Source organism: Nelumbo nucifera, chromosome 1 (assembly GCF_055504915.1).
Source record: "Nelumbo nucifera cultivar China Antique chromosome 1, China Antique-T2T, whole genome shotgun sequence".
Lineage (NCBI taxonomy): Eukaryota > Viridiplantae > Streptophyta > Magnoliopsida > Proteales > Nelumbonaceae > Nelumbo > Nelumbo nucifera.
The window spans coordinates 151943123-151964524 of NC_142649.1; the positions used below are offsets into that span (position 1 = coordinate 151943123).

General features: G+C 38.7%; 1 protein-coding gene across 1 annotated transcript; it reads left to right on the plus strand.

Annotated features, from left to right (window-relative positions):
* The first annotated feature begins 4967 nt into the window (after positions 1–4967).
* Positions 4968–19517, plus strand: LOC104587899 (dehydratase family). Its single transcript, XM_088894740.1, has 15 exons — positions 4968–5724; positions 5822–7131; positions 7520–7591; positions 8242–8289; positions 8827–8981; positions 9105–9299; positions 9383–9494; positions 9700–9769; positions 9844–9902; positions 10014–10137; positions 10258–10328; positions 13850–13951; positions 14401–14481; positions 18791–18949; positions 19042–19517. The coding sequence occupies exons 2-15, from the start codon at positions 6547–6549 to the stop codon at positions 19090–19092; spliced, it is 1884 nt and encodes a 627-aa protein (XP_088750866.1). The 5' UTR covers positions 4968–5724; positions 5822–6546; the 3' UTR covers positions 19093–19517.
* Positions 19518–21402: the final 1885 nt, after the last annotated feature.

Sequence of the window (21402 nt, forward strand, 5' to 3'; positions counted from 1 at the left end):
CACTCAAAAAGGTACATACTACATTGTGACAATCAGAGTGCCATTCATCTTGGTAAGAATCCAACATTTAATAATAGATCAAAGCATATTGATGTAAGATATCATTGGATTTGAGATGTTTTAAACTCCAAGTTGATTGAACTTGAAAAAATTCACACTGACACAAAAATGCTGTTGACATGATGACAAAAGTGGTGCCTCAAGAGAAGCTTGAACTGTCTCCCTTCTCTCATGGGCTAGAGGGGGAGAATTGTTGGGTCCAACCCATTATGTGACATTGACCCATGTTACAGCCCATATTCCTTCGGCCCATTATTTTTGTCTTCAAAACTAGGGTTATATCTAATCTGTGTAGTGTGTTAAAAACGGAGAGTAAAAAAAAAAAGAGAGAAATTAGAAAAACTATGCTGCAGATTTTTCAACGCGCAGCGTTTACCAAACGGCCGAAACTTTTTAATCCACCGTCCGATCGAGCTGAAACTTGGATAGTAGGTGGACTCATTGTTCCTCATTACGAACGGTTGGATCTTTGATCGAAGTTCTAAATCGTCGGTTATTTGAGGTCAAACAGAAGCAACTCGCAGCTAGTCGGGAAAAGAAAATAGCTCACAGCAGTCTTCATCAAACACTATGATCAAGGGTCATTTGTGGTCCGATTTGGCTGAAATTTGGTGGGCTTGTCCGAAACTTACGGACCTACGATATGAACGGTGGAGATCTGATTTGGAGTACTGGAGTTCTCCATTTTGTGGATTGAACTGTATCCACGTTTGTGAGTTTTTCTGACAGTTTTTTTCATAGCTTTTGGTATTCTTGTGTATATGTTTGAGAATCTGTATTTTCACTAAGTTTGTGAGCATATTGTGGTGTTTGAGTTGCTGTAATTGTTACCTCAAGTTATTAGTGAAGATTTTGGTTGGGTCTCCTTGGCCCCGTGGTTTTTACCCTTCACATTGGAGGGGTTTTCCATGTTAAATATTGTGTGTCTCTCTTTGCTTGTCTTATGATGGTTTTTGGTTGATATTTTGTTTGGGATTGTGCTAGCCGAATATCTACAAGTTTGGTTATTTGGGAGAGAAATAGTTTGTGGATAAACTTGGTTTCTACCCAACAAGAGAAGCATCAATTGGCTCAGTGAAGAGGAAGCGAAGAGAACCCTCATAGGTGGATGCTACGACGAGGGGTTTTTGAGGAATTTGAGTCAAGGGTCGAAATTCTGGGGGGAGATACCCACAAAGATTGAAGGTAGAGGTTTGATGGGTTCGAATCTCAACCGATGGAACATGAAAATTAGAGTCGTGGAGCGATTTTGCATAAACCTCTCTTGACCTATTTTGAGAGATTTTGCATAAACCTCTCTTGACCTATTTTGAGAGATTTTGCATAAACCTCTATTTCCTAATCTAAATTAGTTTTTTATTTCTGTAGATTTTTTATGACATATTTAATGTTGGATGATGAATTAGGGCCTTGGGTTGTTGTTGTAATGCCAGAAATTTGAATTTAACACCTCTTCATATTTGTATCAGAGTACTGCATTAATTCCTGTGGGCTCTCATGATGTTCCCGGTGGTGGTGGTATGGAAGGTGAAGTGGCCCTGCACAAACATTCCATAGCTCCAAACACACTGCATTCACCGCCACAGCTGGTAAGAAGATGACGAACACAGTGAAGTAGATACAAGGTAAGCCGAAGCAGATGCCGAAAAAAAGGAGAAATAGATCACTAATTGTTTTTATTTTGGAAATTTAAAGAAAATTGAAAGGTAAAATAGTCTTTTTATTCTTTTCATTAACAATAATCAATAGTGATGTCCACGGTTCGGTACAGTTTTTGTAAACCGAACTAGTACTATCAATTAACCGGTCTGTTGGTTTCGGTTTTTTATCGGTTCGATTCTTTGATTTTTTGGTTTTTTATATTTATAATATATATTATATAAATATGTGTATAATATTATATTATAAATAATAAATGATATATAATATATTATAAATATTATAAAAATATATATAATTTATTTATAAATAGATTATTATAAATATAATATGTATATACATATACATATACATATACATATACATATACATATATAGTGAATATATACTTATATATAATATATAGAAAATATGTGAAATATATTAAAATATACATACCGGTCGGTTCAGTTAACCGCCAGTTTTTTGTAGGTTGACCAAAAACCAAATCGATCCTTTAGTTTTTCAAAAATACCAAACCAAAACTGAATCAATCAGTTCGATTAACTACATTTTTCGATTTGGTTCGGTTTTTCATAGACACCCCTAATAACCAACGGTTGTCAATGGTAAATTAAAAACTTAGGATACTTTAAGTCAATATGTAAATAATAAGAGTAGCTATAGTCAATTTCTTAAAAAAAAAAGGTAAATTAGAAAGACCCCCTGTACTATAGGGTTTGTGATAAAGACCTTGTACTTTGTTTTGCAACAAAGACCTCCCATATAATATGATGGTGAAACAAAGACCCCCTTCCGTTAGCTTTTCATTCAAAAAGGCCGTTACAATATTTTTTAATCTCCATACTACCCTTATGATGAGAAAAACACTATTCATCTTCCCCGACTCGGATGGGCGGTAATCCCCTCTACCTCATATTCTTCACATTTCTATCTCTCTCCCCCATCTCTCTTCTTCCCCTTCCCCTTAACAGCATTGGGATTGAATCCATTTAATCCAATCCTGTTCCGTTTCACTTACGGAATTCCAATCCGTAAGTGATCGATTCAGATCGATTGAGAGAGAGAGGTTTCGCTATTTAAATTGATTTTGAAGTGATCTTCAAATACCTCAAGCCCCAGCTCGTGATTCCAAAGTCCAACCAATGTTTTTTTTGAAAACAATGCAGTCTCATCCAAAACAATTTTATCCACCGCTGCCTCTCTGGCTGCACCGGTGATGCTCGACCGTTCGATAGTCTACTTCTTACCCTACGAAACTCAAGACTACATCTCCGGCATCCGAAGCCTCCTAGATCGTTTCTCCTCCGAGCTAACCATGGTCATCGAAGAATTCGACGACCTCACTAGCAATGAAATCTATGACGCTGCCGAGATCTACTTGGGCACCAAAGACCAAGGTCAACCCCTCCCCCCGAAGAGTGAAGGTCAAGAAACCTGAGAAGGAGAAGAACTTTACTGTCACCATGGATAGAAACGAAGAGACAGTAGATGTGTTCGATCGTGTAAGATTCAAGTGGAAATTCGTATGTGCGGCAGTGGAGTCCCAGATTTTCAACCACCGGCACCACTTCTTCTTCACATTTCTTGGTCTCTGTTTTGGTTATAGGAGAAACAAAATTTCTACCTGGACGTTAAAAAACAGGGGAAGAATGAAAGGAGCCTCCCTGTCTTAAACAGAATTTCGGTCGAATCGTACGGCTCGTGTTGTAATCCATCATGGAATTGAGTATTCAACGGTAGTTGTTAAGAGATTCCGAAAGGCCGAACAAACGAACGAGAGGAAATGATGTCTATGATCTTTTTCAAGCACATTTGAGCAGTGGAACGACCATGGATGTTATGAGAGATCAACGAGCTTACCTGATTCAAATGCTTGACCAACAAAGACGACGACGCCATTGCTGCTTGAATCCAAGTTTTTCAGCTCCACTTCTCCGTTTCTATGTTAGTCATTCGAGCTCTGCAACGAATGATTTTCACGGATCGCGAGGGATCGAGAAAGTAGGTAGAGAGACGGAGATACAATAGAGAGAAAAAAGGCCATCAAGGATAACCCATCAGACGCATGGAGATTGAGAGATCGGGATTTAATTAAATGGGTTCAATTATAGAAATGTAAAGGAATTTAAGGCCCCTTTGTCGCTGCTGTTAGTGTATCCTGAGGTCGGGAAAGATAATAATATTTTTTTCATCACAAGGGTAGTATGAAGATTAAAAAATATTGTAACAGCTTTTTTGGACGAAAGACTAAAAAAAGGGGGTCTTTATCTCACCCTCGTAATACAGGAGAGGTCTTTATCGCAAAATAAAGTATAGGGATCTCATAATACAGGGGGTTTTTGTAATTTACCCAAAAATAAGAAAATTTTCTATATACTCTGTACTTTAAAGTTGAGTACCAATTTAATACTCAACTTTAAAATGCCACAATTTAGTCAAGTGTCATAGAAAAAGACACAGATGCCCTTAAGTTTCATCTAAATTTTTACTGTTCACCGTTTCATCATCTCCTTCATTCAATGAACACTACTACTGTTCCCCACCATTATCTTAAGACAAAAAATTGAAATAGAGCTAATAGAATCGTCTCTTGCCTTATCGTTTGAATTCAGGTTAAGACATAACCCCGGTGCTCATTAAAAACCAGAACCAAAAACAAATACACCAGAAATACAGACCAATACATCAGAGACACAGAAGAGACATCGCACAAAGCCAGAAGTTCAATATCAAACATCGTGAAACTCATCTGCCTGAGAAAAGGTTCATTAGAAGGGATTTAACTGAGTAAAGGTTCAGTCACCTAGACCATTTGGCAGACAGTTGATTGAACGAGTAGTTCAATAATCTATTCTGATCTGGATTTCAAAACGCCGGCCAAATCTATTCTAACCAGTGGTCGGGACACTGGTTAACTCTTTAATTTTGAGGTCTTAAATCCAAGCCACAGCATATGCTTTAAATATCAATAATGTACAGAGGTTCGTTCAAGCAGATAGAGCACAGAGAAACACGTATGCCTCATTCACTGTGGCAATAGTTGCAACAGATGTCAAACGTGCTATTGAAGTTGGCCTAATGAAGATTCAAGAACGAAACACGTATGCCTCATTCACTGTGGCTATAATTGCAACAGATGGCAAACGTGCTACTGAAGTTGGCCTAATGAAGATTCAAGAACGATCCATAATTAAATTTGCAGAAAAGAAAGTAGCTATTACTGTATAAATGATTCTTTTCTTTCCAGAACACAGGTGACATCCTACCCGGGGATGGAACACCAAAGGATGCCTGTAAGAGTGAATGATCAACGTTTTTTTTTTTGGGAGAAAACGTTCGTGTTGATCGGCAATAGCATGCTCTGTTGTTGCTGGAACTGGTTGAGAACCGCTGATTTGTGAGATGGGGAAAAGACCGCTGACGTTGCCTGATCTGAATACCGGGGCGACGAGGAGATTTCAGCAGTAAAGTGATCCTCAAGGTTTGAAGGGGTCAGGGTCTTGGAACGAACAGATCTGTTAACAGTGGATGAACTAAGACGTGGCTGAGAGAAGCATGACAAATCATTCAAGAGTTGCTGTTGCTGGGCTTGGCCAAATACTAGGCGGTGTAAGTGGTCATCCCGAGCCCTAGAAAAGACCAAATCCAGTAGTAGTGGAAGGAAGGTATGAACACCGTCGTCGCACAACAAGCTCCGAAGATGTACGTCCATGTTCTCTTATCCAGTCGGTCGTTTATGTAATATATGTTGCTGCTCCCATCATCGAACCCATCATAAATCAGCTAATCAAATCAGCGCTCTTGTTCTTTGTTGGGCTTTTGGAACTATGCAAGAGAAATGAAAACAGAAAAAGCTCACCTTGCGCAAGCTATATATTAGCTGTATAACGGACCCAAAGAGGAGAAATGTACAGTTGAAGGCCAGTCCCACAGCTTTCCAGTATGGACCCAGTAATCTGTCAAGCACTTCGAACCACTGAAATGACAAACGGTAGTCAGTAGGTATGCTCTAGTGGAATTAATTAAGAAGGCGAAGTATGAATTTTCTGCAACTCCTGATTTTCTTTTTTTCGCTTTCTTTGATATGTTATTTTGGAAGGATACCTGTATCACATGGTTCTTAAAGCTCACGTTCACCTTCTCCTTTCTACTTCGGTACTCAATGTATAGGACGCTGATGAGATAAGCAGTCCAGTTACCGACGAGGCCGTAGAATATCTGGAATAATATGCCTGAGAGCATTCCCAGCTGAGAGAACGAATATGGCAGCGTTAACAGCACCTGAGCTACCTGTAATGAAAGACAAGATTGAAAATCCTCAGACAAGATAGAGAAAAGGAGCTAATGGAATTCATTTTTATTATCTGGGTCTTCGTGGGTTTTACTTGATTCGAAGCGCAACTGAACCAGGCGTCATAAATGGAGCCGCCATGCCTCTTCACGTTAAACATGGACTGATCTGTCTTTTCCCACTTGCACAACCGTGTCCTGTACTGCGCTGGGTGAAGCCAGCACTCAAAATGCGACGCTGGAGTTGAGTAAAGTGTGCTCGGAATGAGAGAGTAGAAAGGGAAAAGGTTAGTTTTGGTATTACGAAAATGTTTAAATAACGGTGAGTTAACGTATTGTCGCATTAGATTGTCGCGTTTTTCGCGTTTCTCGGTACTAAATTGGCACTCGCCCTAAAGTATTATTTTCCCAAAAAAAAATAATACCATTGATTACTCGTTCTCCATTATCTCTGCGTCTGCGAGGACCTCAAAAAGCCGTATGACGTGTGTTTACGACCAAATCCCATAAGCCCTCCCAAAACCCTTAATCACAATGCAGGCCGCTCTCTTATCGCCGCCGCCCCACTCCACAATCGCCGCCGTCGCTGGTGGCCCTTCGTCTAAACTCACATTTCTCCGCCACCGCTCCAACTCCTTTCAACGCCCCTTTTGTATCCGGGCTTCTCTAGACACCACCTCCGCTTCCACGACAGAGACAGCTCCACCTCCCCCTGTCACCACAGAGTCCCCTCCCCACCACCACAAGCTCAACAAGTACAGCTCCCGTATCACCGAGCCCAAGTCCCAGGGCGGCTCTCAGGCCATCCTCTATGGCGTCGGCCTCTCCGACGACGATATGCATAAGCCCCAGGTGGGGATATCGTCGGTCTGGTACGAGGGTAACACGTGCAATATGCACCTGTTGCGCCTCGCCGAGGCCGCCAAGGAAGGCGTTAGGGAGGCCGGGATGGTTGGTTTCAGGTTCAACACGATTGGAGTCAGCGATGCCATTTCCATGGGCACCAGGGGAATGTGCTATAGTTTACAGTCCCGAGACTTAATTGCTGATAGTATCGAGACCGTCATGTCTGCTCAGTGGTACGATGGCAACATCTCTATCCCAGGTTGCGACAAGAATGTAAGTTTTTTTTTTTTTTTGTATTTCTTCCAGAAGGAAAAATATAGGTGTTGTTGTTCCCTTTTTTTGGCTTCTTCTTAGTTTGTGGCACACTAGATCTCAAGAGAACGGGTCATTCTATTGTTATTCCACTCTGTTACTGCTTTCTAATTGTGCCACGGCAGTGATCATCCTCTGTATAAAAGATGCATTAGTCCAGAGTGTTAATTCTATTGCCAATTAGTATCTCAGTTTCCTCTTACGAAAAATAAGACATATTAATTTCAGTAATAATGTTTCAGCTATGGTCCATTTTCAGAGTCTTCTTAGCAATATGGCATACATTTTTTTATCCACCAGTTGGTTTATTTTACTTCTGTAATGCTAATCTGATCCTCATTATTGACAGATGCCGGGTACAATTATGGCAATGGGACGACTTAATCGACCAAGTATCATGGTTTATGGTGGAACAATCAAGGTTAGAACCAATTGCCTCAACTATTGGAAGTTGAATTTTGTTGGTGTAGCTTATTTGCATTTTGTTTTCACTATTGGTTTATTTGAGCATCATCCCTTTAAAACTTCTTTTTTTTTTTGTTGCATTTTGTTTTCACTATTGGTTTATTTGAGCATCATCCCTTTAAAACTTCTTTTTTTTTGTTGCATTTTGTTTTACTTGGGTGACAGAACGTAGTTGCTCCTTAGGAAAGATTATGGTAGTAACTTTAGAAGTTAAGCTATGGCTACTCCCATTTTCTCCAGTCAAATTAAATGCACTATTTGATGTGTTTGGCTCTTGCTTTTCCACAAGCATTTTAAGTATTTCTAATTTTATATCTCTAAGTAAGGTGTGATAAAAACGGTGATAGTTCAAAGGCTTCACATTTTCCATAGGAGGCTTGTGCATCCAATCATTTCTAAAAGACCGATTCTGCAGTATACACAGAACTCTTTGTCATAATGGGGTAATAGCAATGACAAGGCTGTCTTTTTGGAATTATTGAAATTTGCAAATATCAAGCTTGGGAAGGATTTTTAAATAATTTTGTCTTGTTTTCATGCCCATCTAGTTGTTTTGTTGATTTTTTACTATTATTATTTATTTTTTGTATTTCTTTTTTGTTGCAGCCCGGTCATTTTCAAGGCCATACTTATGATATAGTATCTGCCTTTCAGGTAAGTTTCCTCTAATGTTTTTTTTTTGATAGATGTAAGTTTCCTCTAATGTTAATCTAATTTCTGAATTTTATCATAGAGTTCACGTCTTTTCTTATAATTTGGTGTTTGTGGTATGATATTATGATTTGAATCCATATCAAATTACCTTTACTTAAGGCCATCCCTGTGGTTGTGGAAGAGAATGCTCTTATGATTGTCAATCTTCTGTCAGGAGCTCCTTTGAAGCCTCCTTGGCGAGTTTCCTTGCTAATTATCTTACTAATTACCAATAGTACATGGCTTTTGCAGCAAGCAATCATACTTCGGTTCTACACACCCCTCCATGGTCTTTTCAGTTGTACCTCACTGTATTTCTTAGTTCATATTAGATGATGTAGTGTAAACAGATATTCTGATGAACAAATGCAACTGACCTTTGGGTCTTTCCAATGTGTATGCTTACTACTTTAATCATCCATCTGCATTTCATCAGACTCAAAGTTGAAGCTATATTTTCTAGCTATGCTTTTCATTTTTTGTTTATATTCTTTGCAGTGTTATGGTGAGTATGTTAGTGGGTCAATAAATGATGACCAAAGGATGAATGTGGTCCGAAATTCATGCCCTGGAGCAGGTGCCTGCGGTGGCATGTATACAGCAAATACCATGGCTTCAGCAATTGAGGCAATGGGAATGTCACTTCCTTACAGGTAGAAAATACAGTCATGATTATTGTTCCAAGCAAGTCCATATGTATTGTTTCTTGACATTATCAGGATTGTCTTTGGATGCTGTGGTAACTAATCCTCCATTACTCTTCATATTTGGAAAAGCTCTTCTACCCCTGCAGAAGATCCATTGAAGCTGATTGAATGTCAATTAGCTGGAAAGCATCTCTTGGAATTAATAAGAATGGACCTGAAACCACGGGATATTATCACTGAGAAATCATTACGCAATGCAATGGTCATTGTTATGGCCCTTGGTGGGTCTACTAACGCTGTGCTACATCTCATTGCCATTGCTAGGTGAGTGGAGTATGGTGCAAGTTTCCCAGCGTATCTTGAATTATATCATCTAATGTTTTCTCATGGTGTGTCCTTATTGGCAGGTCTGTTGGCTTGCATTTAACTCTCAACGATTTTCAGAAGGTCAGCGATGAAGTTCCATTCCTTGCGGATCTAAAGCCCAGTGGAAAATATGTCATGGAGGATGTACAAAAGGTAGCTTAATGCAAGTAGTTGTAAACTTATAATGAATATGCCTGCTATCATTTTCTTAGCGTTATACTAAGGTTTCTGGTATTGCATGGTTTGAGGAATATTGCATTTTCTTTATGTTCCAATTTTGTTTGATTTGGAAGTGCACTCTTTTTCCTTCATTTTTTTAAGTTTTTACTTAACAAGTCATTTTTTGTTTTGCTTATAGATTGGAGGAACACCTGCAGTCATTCGCTACCTTTTGGAGAAAGGTTTTTTAGATGGGGATTGCGTGACCGGTATGCTCCTAATTGTTGTGGGTGTCTATACCCTTTTTATCATGAATTTGATTTATGTGTTTTTTTTTTTCTAGTCACTGGGAAGACATTGGCAGAAAATGCAAAAGATTTCCCTGCTTTGGCTGAAGGGCAAGTAAGACAGTAAATATCCAAAAAATGTACAGATTGTTTTTCTCTTCTGTCCTTGGTGCAGTTCGAGTATAAATACATCTACCATATTCTCGATTTTCTCTTTTTTCCACAGCAAATTATAAGGCCATTAGATAACCCCATCAAGGCAACAGGCCACATCCAGATATTGTATGGCAATCTAGCTCCAGAGGGCTCTGTGGCAAAGATAACTGGAAAAGAAGGGTTATATTTTTCTGGTATAATATCTCATAATTCATATTATTTTCTGCATTCATATTTTCTGTTGAAGTCGTATTTACAAGTGTATGTCAAAATCTGCTAGCATAGAATAGACAATAACTACAAGTGCGTTACAGGTTCCGCTCTTGTTTTCGAAGGAGAAGAGGCTATGGTAGCAGCTATATCTGAGAATCCTATGAGTTTTAAGGTATGACAAATACTGGTTAGCTTGCCCTATATGTAAAAGTTAACTCTATGTTGAAAGTCAAAAGGGTTTATGGTTCTCTTAAAGTTTGCTAATGGTTGAGATAATATCTTGGTGCTCTGTTTGGAAAACTATTTAAAGAACATATTGGTTAGAAACTTTCTGATTTCATGCTGGAAAGGCAAATGAAAGATGTAATGATGCCACAGACTGCTAGGCAGTTAATCTGCCAGATTAGAAAATAATCACCTGACCATGAGATTAGAGAAAAATGCCTAGACTGATATTTGGAAGTGTCTGCATAGGCTTCTCTTGTGAACACCGTGTGTGTTTGTTTGGATTTCTCTCTGCAATACTTTGATGGATTCCTTAGCCAAGGAATTGGTTTTAAAGCTGAAAGAGTATAGAGTGGATGGATTACTTTTAGGGGTGTATATGTATGCTTTGCTTGATGAGCCATTCTTCTTTTCTCTGAGACAATTGTGTCCTCTTATTAATAATATGGTTTGTCCATTTACATGTTTTGGCATGTTTTATCTCTCTAGATAAACATCTTCTCAGATTAGGGAAGGAAATTGGACCTTAGTGATCAATACGTGATGTTTAGGCTGTCAAAAAACTGTTTAAGCTGTTGGAGCATTGTTGTGAATGTGTTATTACCTTTCTCTTCAATAGAATGTTAATTGATAGTAGACTAGTAGTGTATGAGATTATTTTTTATTATTTTGTCAAAATATCTCTATTTGTAGTTTCTTTGTTTATTTTGATAATTAAATTAGATATAAGCTAGCTGAACTGCTAGAAAGCAAAGATCAGCCACCTAACCCCTCAAGAGCCAAGTAAAATTGAACCCCACCTGTTTTTTTTTTGATAAATAATTCAACCCCACCTGTTACAGAACTTGGAATATTAAAGATCACCAACTTCCTTCAGGATAGAGATCCACTCAACAACAGTTCTTTCAATATGACCAATCAATACCTGATTGTGATTCCTTTGTTTCCAAATGTTACAACAGATAGAAAGTAGAGTTAAATTCCATTAGATATTCTCCTCTTACAAAAGCCTTTAGATGGATATTGCCTCATCAAATCTACCAGGTCTTCAGGAGTGACCCATTGATGCCCAAAAAGCCAGATGAAGTGCTACCAAGTTGAGAGAGGAAAACTGTAATATATTTGCATTTTGCATTTTGCAATTTGCAACTGCTGGGCAGACTCCAAGGAAGAGACATTAGCAATAAACTTGCTCATCCTGACCAGGTTGTTGATGGTGAGCATCTTGTTCAAGTAGTCCTGTGTCTTTGGTTCCTTACAAACTTCTGTCCCAATTATTTATGGTCTATGACACTTGTTCTGTCACCTTTTCTATCAGAGTCATTTTTTCCATTGAGGCTTTAGTCATAAGTCCTACTTTTACCACTCATACATTGAAGACATGCTCATTATATGCACAATCCTTTCTTTGTTGATGAAACTGTCTGCATGAGGGATAATCTCACTATCATGAGATTACAAATTCAATACATTTTGTATATATTGGTCTTATAATACCTTAAATTCTGACGCTTTCCCTAATAATGCATTTTATTTCTACCACTATTTGCATGTTCTCCAGTAATTTATGTTGCCCTGCAAACTCATTGGTTCTCTAGGCTTTTTTCTCTTTCTTTTATGACAAATTTTAACAATTGTAGGAAAGATTTCTTTTATGGTTCCTCATTTCTTACTGTGTTCATGCTGCTTCTTTTGATGGTCTCTCTTTTATGAGCTTCAATAATCCTTGTTTGTAATTACGTAATTTCTAACTGCATTTCTGCCAACATTTTCTTAACATCAATTGGATAGGAGATGAAAAATGTCTTTTGTAGCCACCCCGTGAAGAATATTTATTTGAAGTTTCCTAGGTACTCCATCTCCATAGGAGGCACCATCAGCACTTTAGTGCTAAATGCTGAGTATTCAAGAAAAATAGTTCAGAAGAAAGATCACTTAGATGTGGACTTCCTAGGATGGGCATTAAGAATCCTGTCCTGTTTGGAGTCTTGCATGCTTGGTTTGGTCAATGAAGGAGGTCTTGGTTCCACAAAGGATTCTATGGGGGGGACTGGGGGAGTCTTTTAAACTTTAGAACTGGCTGGAAAGAAAGTAATCAACTTTTGAGCTTGTTGGAAAGCAGTTAATAAGCATTTTGCAGTAGGGTATAAACTGGGAATTGTATTTTGGGTTGTGGAACCATTGATTTCAGCAGTGTGAGTGCAGGTATTGGTTTCTCCTTATGCTTTGTGCTCTAGCAGCATGGTGAAAAATGGGTGACATGCTAATGAATTTTCAATATGTTGCTTTTCAGATGCAACAATATGCAACTGCTTTGGCACATTATACATCAAACAATTAGGCTCAAGCCTCAAAGTAGGGGTCTATAACCTGTGTGTAGGGTGCAACTTGGGCAGGCCCAACCCAAGCCTGAACAGACCCAGCCTGCAATTTTACATGGACTGGGCTTAAATTTTCAGCCCTCAGGCTGGGCCTTGGCCCAAAAGTTCAGGCTTTTAAATTTTTTGGGCTGGGCTCAGGTCTAGCCCTTAGGAGCCCAAACCTGGCCTGACCTTATCCCGACCCGAGCCCAGCCCAATTATACACATGTATATGTGCATAAGTAGACACATGTTTCCATTCATACATGCATATATGTATATATTTTAATATATGTATACATTTTTAATAAACTATACATGCATACATATACACACACACATGTATATCAATTTTTAATGCGGGCTGATTGATCAACCTGAGCCCAACCCGAACCCGGCCCGGGGCCAAACCCAGCCCGAGTGCATCAAATTTTAGTGTGGGCTGGGCTCTGGATGACTAGTTAGGACTCGACCTTGGGCTCAGGCCAGGCTTGGGCTTTGCCCAATTCTTGGGTGCCTGGGTAGATGTAAAACCCAGCCCAGCCCAGCCCACCCAACTTGCACCCGTGTGTTTATTGGTAGGTGTATTTGTTTACATGATGCATGTTTGTGTAACATTCAATGAGGAAAGATTTCATAAGGGGATAGTTATTCCTATTGTATTAGAGGTGGTCACAGCCCTTTGACATCTTTTCACCTATTTTCCACCTTAGGCATTTCCATGTTAGACTTTATGAAATCTATTAATCTGGCCCTATTTTAGCAGTGCCCAGTGTTCATCCTTCTCTAGGTTTCTATTGCTTGAACTTGTAGTGATATAGGTCAAGAGGATGCTTTGGAATTCCAGAATTTAGGCCCAAGTGTGTAGGCCAATGAAGTTATCAATAAGGAAAAGAAAAGAAAACTGAAATGTGAGTATTGCTTGGGCTTGAAACTTTGGTATTTTCAAACAGACCTTCAGTTTGTTACTATAATTGTATTCACTTATATCATCCCTACCTGTAGTAAGTGTAAAATGGGGAAAAAGATTGTTATTGGGTAAAGGGAATGATATACTTAATTATGGAACTCCCGTTTCTTGCTTATATAATCTAATATCATTTTCCAGGGAAAAGTTGTTGTTATTAGAGGGGAGGGACCCAAGGGAGGTCCAGGCATGCCTGAAATGCTAACACCAACAAGCGCAATAATGGGAGCAGGTCTTGGGAAGGTACTACTACATTTAACTTATTTAATTGTGTACTTTGTCAGCATTTATTTTTGTTCTGTATAAAGGCAAGGACATAGGGAGAAAGGCTTGACAAAAAATCTCCCTGTCATCCCTCTTGTAGGGGGTCAAGTTTATGGGTATAGGAGATCCTCTACCCACCTCCTCCCTCGGTCCAGAATTTTATTAGTGTTGTTCCCTCTTAAGGTTTTTCAGTGCATTAGATGAGCTGTAAGTTATATTTTAACTTTTTAATATGAAAGCTTTCAGACTAGTTGTATGTGAATCGCCATGGATATGAGTTTTTGTGAACATTTTTAATTTCTTCTGTGTAAAAGCATGTAGTAACATGCTTGCACCAAAGATTGTTTTCATTGGTCTAGGACAATATAGATTCTTATTTCATTTGAAGTCACAACATTGATTCTAATTCTCTACTTTGAACTATGCAGGATGTTGCTTTATTGACAGATGGTAGATTTTCAGGAGGTTCACATGGATATGTTGTTGGACACATATGCCCCGAAGCTCAGGTGCTCTAACTAGTGTCATCTTCATCCTTTCTGTATGACATTTTAGTGTTTGGTTATATATTTTGCATCATTCATGGTTTCCACCTTGTTGGCATGTTGGAGAGGAGAAGTGACTATTTGGACAAAATACTTGGTGAAGCTTGAAACTAGTTAGATAAATAAATGCCTTATCATCTGGAATACTTGGTTGAGTTTGACTAGTCAATCTGGGAGTGTTTACTGCTTGTGCCAACTGGGATCGTGATGTCTGTGTATCAGTTGTCCTGTTGTTTCTCTATTTATCCATTACTCTTGTTCCTCATTCTGTAGTTAAAAGACCTATGGTGTATCAAATTTCTACCACATGATTGAATTGCCTCTTTTGGCCCTGTCCAGAAGACATCTGCCACTGAATGTGTTGCACAAGTTGACTATGACTTAAGAATGGTATCCAAGTTCTCATGCATCAAGGATACTAATAGCATTTTTTTTGTCTTCCTTTAGAAGTTAAGACACTTTTCATGCATTGAGCTAACAGGTAGCTTCTAAAAATCTAGTTCTTGGGGTTTGTATGCCCATCCTATGAACCTTTTTTGAGCCCTTCTCAACCTACTTGTAAACAAACAAATGGAAGATCCTTTAGGATTGCATCTAGCAATTAGCAGGGATACCTATGATGCTACAACAACTTCTTGGCTTGCTCTATTGGCTCTCTTGGCAGCTCAAGGAGGTTATATGGTGTTAGCTAAGGGGATCTGTTGAACATGCATACTCCATGCTACATATTGGTGCCAGGGACTTGGACATCTACTATTCTTGGCTTTCCTTTTAAATAGACCTGTTATGGCCTGGGGTCAGGCCAGGCTTTATCACTTGTCAACAGAAAATATCCAAGCCTGAGCTTGGCTCAATTGTCGGGCCTATTCTTGAACAAGCCCAGCCCAAAGATAAAGCTTGAAGCCTAGTCTGAATAGGAAGAAGTAAACTTGAGATCCAAGCAAAATTTATTATATATTATTGAAAGAATGGTAAGATCCATCAAATGGACGCCAAAAGGGTGTGGAATTGGTGGGCGAATTTCAAAAATTTCTTACCTTTTATCCAACTGGGAATCATATTCCCTAAAATTTAGAATACAATATTCAAGGATCTGACTTGAACCAAAACCGAACCAAATCTGAACAAAAAGAGAAGGGAAGGGATATACCTGATCCGGAGAAACAGTATCTCCCAATGTCGGTGTTCACGCCCAAAGAAAACTCCCATGAACCGCTCCCACTGAAGATGACATAGTGATAATGAAGTAGAACCAACAGTGTTCGTCCCACGAACCAGGTCCTTCTGAAGAACTCGATGGAAGCAATGAGCACCACACATGATCAACCTTTCAGCAAAGATTGATATCAAGAACCTTTCTTGATCTTTCCCTTACAGAGAAAATGAACTGGCAGTAGATGGCAGCGGCTGCTGGAGGAGAGAGCTAGAGCAGAAGGTGGCGAATAGCTTTCTTCTCTCTAGGGTTTTCTCTGAGATCCTATCTCAAGTTGCAGTGTGTTCTGCGAATACCCTTAAGGTTCGAATTCTTGTAATCCGAAATTAGGGTTTCTCATCTTTTCTTAGTGATTAAGAAACCTCCTAATCTCATTAGGAGTTATCCTAATCCAAATCTGTATTTGGATAAGGAGCCTTCTTAATCCTATATGCAGATTAGATCGTTCCACTCCTAATCTTATCAGGAGGTTACCAGATTCAAATCCTAATTTGAATTTGGTCTCCATGAGTGGATAGGGTTAAGACCCAATCCTTTTGGTTTGACCTAACCTCAGATCCGCCCCTTTAAGTGACTGATCAAATCAGCCAAGTTCGAAATGGGCTTTAGGCCCAATGTGCATCAAGTGCTCAATAGGCTTTCAAACTGTTGCCCAGTTGGGCTTCTTTGTATGGTGTGGGACCCAAGCATTGATCTACACATTAGCCACATGGGTTCGGCCCAACCTCTGTTACAAGGCCTAGCCGAATTCACTGAAAAACCCAGTGAACCCCTTGAGCCCATCACATGGACTCTATGGGCCCAACACTTACACTAAGTGGTCCTTGGGCCAAGTCATCTTATAAAAACCTAGGGATTGTGGGCAGATGCAAGATTAGCCCATCAGGTATAACCCTAAATGGCCTTACACTTAACCTCTCAGCTCATAATGATCCAAAACACTGCCCGACAAGAGAGGACCTCTCCCTCGACTACAAGGAACAGTGCTGCACTCTCCTCTAGGATGGACCCTGGGGATTAAAACCTTTTTGCAAACGAGTTGAAACCGTACATATATATTATATCATTATAAATATATTTTGCAAAACAAAATTCCAACGGTTGAAATTGGCTGCCGGCAGTTTTTGGTTTCCATTAGAGAGAGTGCATCCCCGATCATTACCTTTGTCCGACAAAGGGGCTGATCCTGTCACTATGATCACCCACTCAGATGGGTTCATGAACCATCCTAACATACCCAGGTTTTGACCCCCTCTAAGGATCTCACTGATTGGCATATCAAAGACAGCCCAATCCGCCACCTAGTGCAGTATCATAATCGAGTCTAGGGGTCAGGTGTAACTTTTCAGTTTTGCCCACTCATCACCACGGTTCAGGGCAATACTGGAAATCTGGTCCGGTTCAAGGTTTCAAGTTGAACCCTCATTGCATGTACCTCGGGTCTTACCTTGGAGGCTGAGACAAGCCTCCCCAACCAACTTGGCGGCACATCAGTGTCAGCCTTATCAGGATAGGTCTCCCCAGACCAATCCACTGGTTGTGAACATTTTAAACTAACACGAGTCTCATTAAGTGTCCAGTTTAAGGGTCTTACACAGAAACATACCACACAACATGAATCAAATATGCACTTTATTCATTTACACTAAATGTCTAAAGTACATCAAAACTGATTGGAGCTAAGGGCATACAAACTGTCTAACAATTATTAATATATTTTATATATATTACTAATATATATGATATTATTATATATTACTAATAATAATATATTAAATGGTAATATGTGTTTTTATTATATATTACTCTAGCAAAAAATAATTGGGCCTGGTACTTACAGCCTAAGCACGAGCCCACCAAGCTACCTGGCCCATGAACAGAGATGCTAGTAGGACATCCCATTATGGTGGTTTATGGTCTGCTTGTGCCTGTCAAGTGACTACCACTGACCAGTCAGCTCCATAGATGTTGGTTTGGCCCCTTGGACACAGTGTTCAGAGAACTAGACTGGACTGGACGGTCTGACCGGAAAAACTGTGAAGTGTGAACCAGCCCATCAGTTGGTTTGGCCAGGCTCTAAAAATAGGTAGTGACAAAAATCACCCAATCGGCCGTTCTGACCAAGGAGCTGGTGAACCAGTCCTGTTTTCATAAAACTGGCATGTTTTTATTCATATTTTTAACTTCCAACTTCCAGAGGACATAACTTTGCACTCAGTTATCCAATTGGAGTGATCATTTTTTTTAGTTATTTCAGGTGATTTTTTGCAATCTATGCGTCCCAAGGAGCCGAAGGTGCCTTGCCCCCACTATTTTTGCAAAAAATGCCTTTTTTTTGGCCTCCAATCTTAATTTTTAGTATAAAAGAAATTAGAACTTCTGGTTACTTTTTCTCCAAAAAATGTGATATGCAAAATTTAATTACATATTTTGAATATATGTATATAATTTATATTATGAAGTATATTTTATATAATTATGCATATTGCACATAGTGTACAAAACGGTTCTACCCTCAGGTGGTTACCTGTAACCCAGAGGAAAAACGGTTCTACCACCGGGTCGGTTCCCTGAACATCGCTTGGACAATGGGATATCATGTAGTGTACAAAAAATGCTGCATCTTTCTATAGAAGATTTCTTAGTGGCCAATGGAAAAAAGGGGAAAACACTTGCATGTCTTTCTGCATTTGTCCTCATAAGTTGGTATATGATGCATCTTTCCATGCGTATTTCACAAGATATTCCTTAGTTTAATTGAACACAGTACTTGTGTACAATAATACAAGCTTCTTCCAGTTGCAAGAACCCTTTAACCATCCAAATACAGTGCAGACCAAATGAATCCACCTCATATGTTCTAATTATGCATGTTGGCATGGCATGTGATGCAATAATATGATATTACACTTTTTTGACAGTTAATGCATCATTGGTTTTGCTGCTAAGGCATCCAACCCAAATATATATAATCTGAAACAGAGGAGCTTGGATCTTTTTTATTATGTTAATCAGCAACTAGCTCTGTCTAAATCTTAAGCGATTTCTCTCTGTTTTCAGGAAGGTGGTCCAATTGGCTTGATTGAAAATGGGGATATCATCACCATAGATGTTGTGAAGAGAAGAATGGATGTCCACTTAACAGACGAGGAGTTGGCTGAAAGAAGAAAGAAATGGACTCAACCACCATACAAGGCTAATAGAGGAGTCCTATACAAGGTCTGAATTATTTCATTTCATTTAATGAATAACAGATGGGTTATGAATGCAAGTTCTGTGTTTTGTTAATAGAGAGAAATTTTGATTTTCAGTACATCAAGAATGTGCAACCGGCGTCAATGGGCTGTGTGACTGACGAGTAGAGATCAGAACCCACTTTTCAATGGTGTAGACTGTAGAGTGCTGCTGAGGAGCTCTGTTTGGTGTGCCATAATGTTACCTATTGAGAGTCTTAATGGGTCTCTTTTAGAGGATTTTTCAGGCACTGAACAACACTTTTGATTGCTCTTAGTTTCAATTATCTTTGGTGTTAGTAATTAGTTTTAAATAAGGGCCCATTGCTTTGGTGCGAAGGTAAACCTCGAGCTGGCAAGCATGAGAACTGGGTTCGAGTCCAAGAGCACCACTTTCATGGGTTCGATTCCAAGGTTAAGTCCGTATAAGGTTCACCTCTCCCAAGACCCTGGATTTTTTTCGGGAACAATATTGGGTAATGGCCCTTGTTAATAAGAAATTTTGACGGCATGTAATTTGCTTTCTTTAATAATTTAGTAGATAGTTCGTATGATATCCAGCATTTGTTCTGTTGAAGAAAGGTCTATTGGTATATCATCTAGGATTTACAATTAGTTATACTGTGTAGGGAGGGGTTATACCCTTGTGCACGTAGTGGTTGGGAGTTGTTTTGGAGATGAGGGTGGATTACTTGACTCTGAAACACTCCCCCCACCCATTAATTAAGCATACTTCCAGGAGTGTCGCATGCTTTGAAATTTTGAAATACAAAATAGCATACACCATGTTGTGAATTAGTCAGACCACTGTTAATTACATGATTACTATATAAAGTAAAAAATTTGTTAACAATGCATCCACATCCCACAGGATAGCGCCAAAATACCCGATGAAGTGGTGTGGCTTTTCAGAAATGGGATTTGGTTCTTATAAGACCGTCCTTGCATTATCCCCATGAAAAAAACATACAAGTACGGAGATATTCCCATTGCACAGCTGTAAAAGACTGAATGATGTGAGCACTGAAGCTGATCTCGGTTTCCTAAACCATGTGGTGTCAACTAAGCTACAGTGGTGCCTGGTAGATTCAAACACCACAATGCCAACATACCCAAGGCATTTTGGACATCACATGGATTGTGCTCTAAATCAGTGGTATTTCCAGTTGAAAAGATTCCAGTTGCTGAGTTGCACGAGTCTTCATGTTTAACCGTCTGCGAGTTTTCCAGCTACATTTCAATAGTTGAATATTAAAGAAAAAAAAAAACACTATTAAAACGCTTATTTCTTATATGTTGATTCTTCTTTCATGGTCATTTGAGCCTTAGGCTGTGTGGGTTGCAGTGCAATTTTATTTGTATTATGGGAGGAGTAAATGAAAAGAATGCAAATTTTAGTTTAATTTTGCTTTAAGTTTTACTTTATTTTATTTTTGCCTTAGACTGTATTTGGATGCGATGTAAATCAAGAACCGATGTAAAATTTACATCAGTTCGCTTTTGTATGCGTTTGGTAAAAGAGTAATTATTATAAAACTACTCTCCGATTCAGTTTTGTGTGCATTTGGATGGAGTGTAGTTTTACGTCGATGATAGATGTAAAACCTCATCACCTTTAAAGCTTTACATCGATAATTGATGTAAAAACTATATCGATTTTATCGAAAACTTAAACATCTTTTTACATCAATTTTAAAATATAACAATCATATATATCTATGGTTCAGTGTAAAACGTTATCAGTGTATTTTTACACTGATGACGTTTTACACCTCTTCCAAACACAGCCTTAAGGTCTTAGTTTACTTGTATTGTAATCTAACAAAGTAAGGTAAATTTTGAAACAAAAATTAAATCAGTTTGCACTGTCACCAAACGCATCTTTATATTTAGTTTTGATGCATATTTAAGCCTCATGAGTTTTCCTGATGTATCATGCATGTCCCCAAATTATTCTATTAGTCATTCGACTCATTTTCCTACGTATCTTAAAACAGCTTTTTTTTTTTTTTTCAAATTCAAATATTCAATGAATTACAAAGAATTATTGTAGTCGAACATTACAAAGAATTAATTTGATTTTATCCTAAAACTATTTTTAGGTAGATTAGTGGATAGGATTGATTTTGTTCACAAGCATTGTTCACTTTTTTGTCAATCCACGTAATTCGCTTTTCATTTCTTTTTCTAGGATTATAAATATAAAAACGTAAGTTGATTGCAGTTCTGGATTTCCTAATTAGATTTGGAAATTATTATCTGTAAGTGGGTTCTCAATTTGGGTTTGTCTTTTTGATCTTGTATCAAATGAGTCCTTGATTATTTCTTCAAATCGGATCCAGTTTCGTGGTTTATGGGATTTTTTTTACCTCCAAGTCATGTAAGAAGTTGGGTAGAGGTCCCATTTTTCATGCATTGGGATGAGATGTCATCCAATTC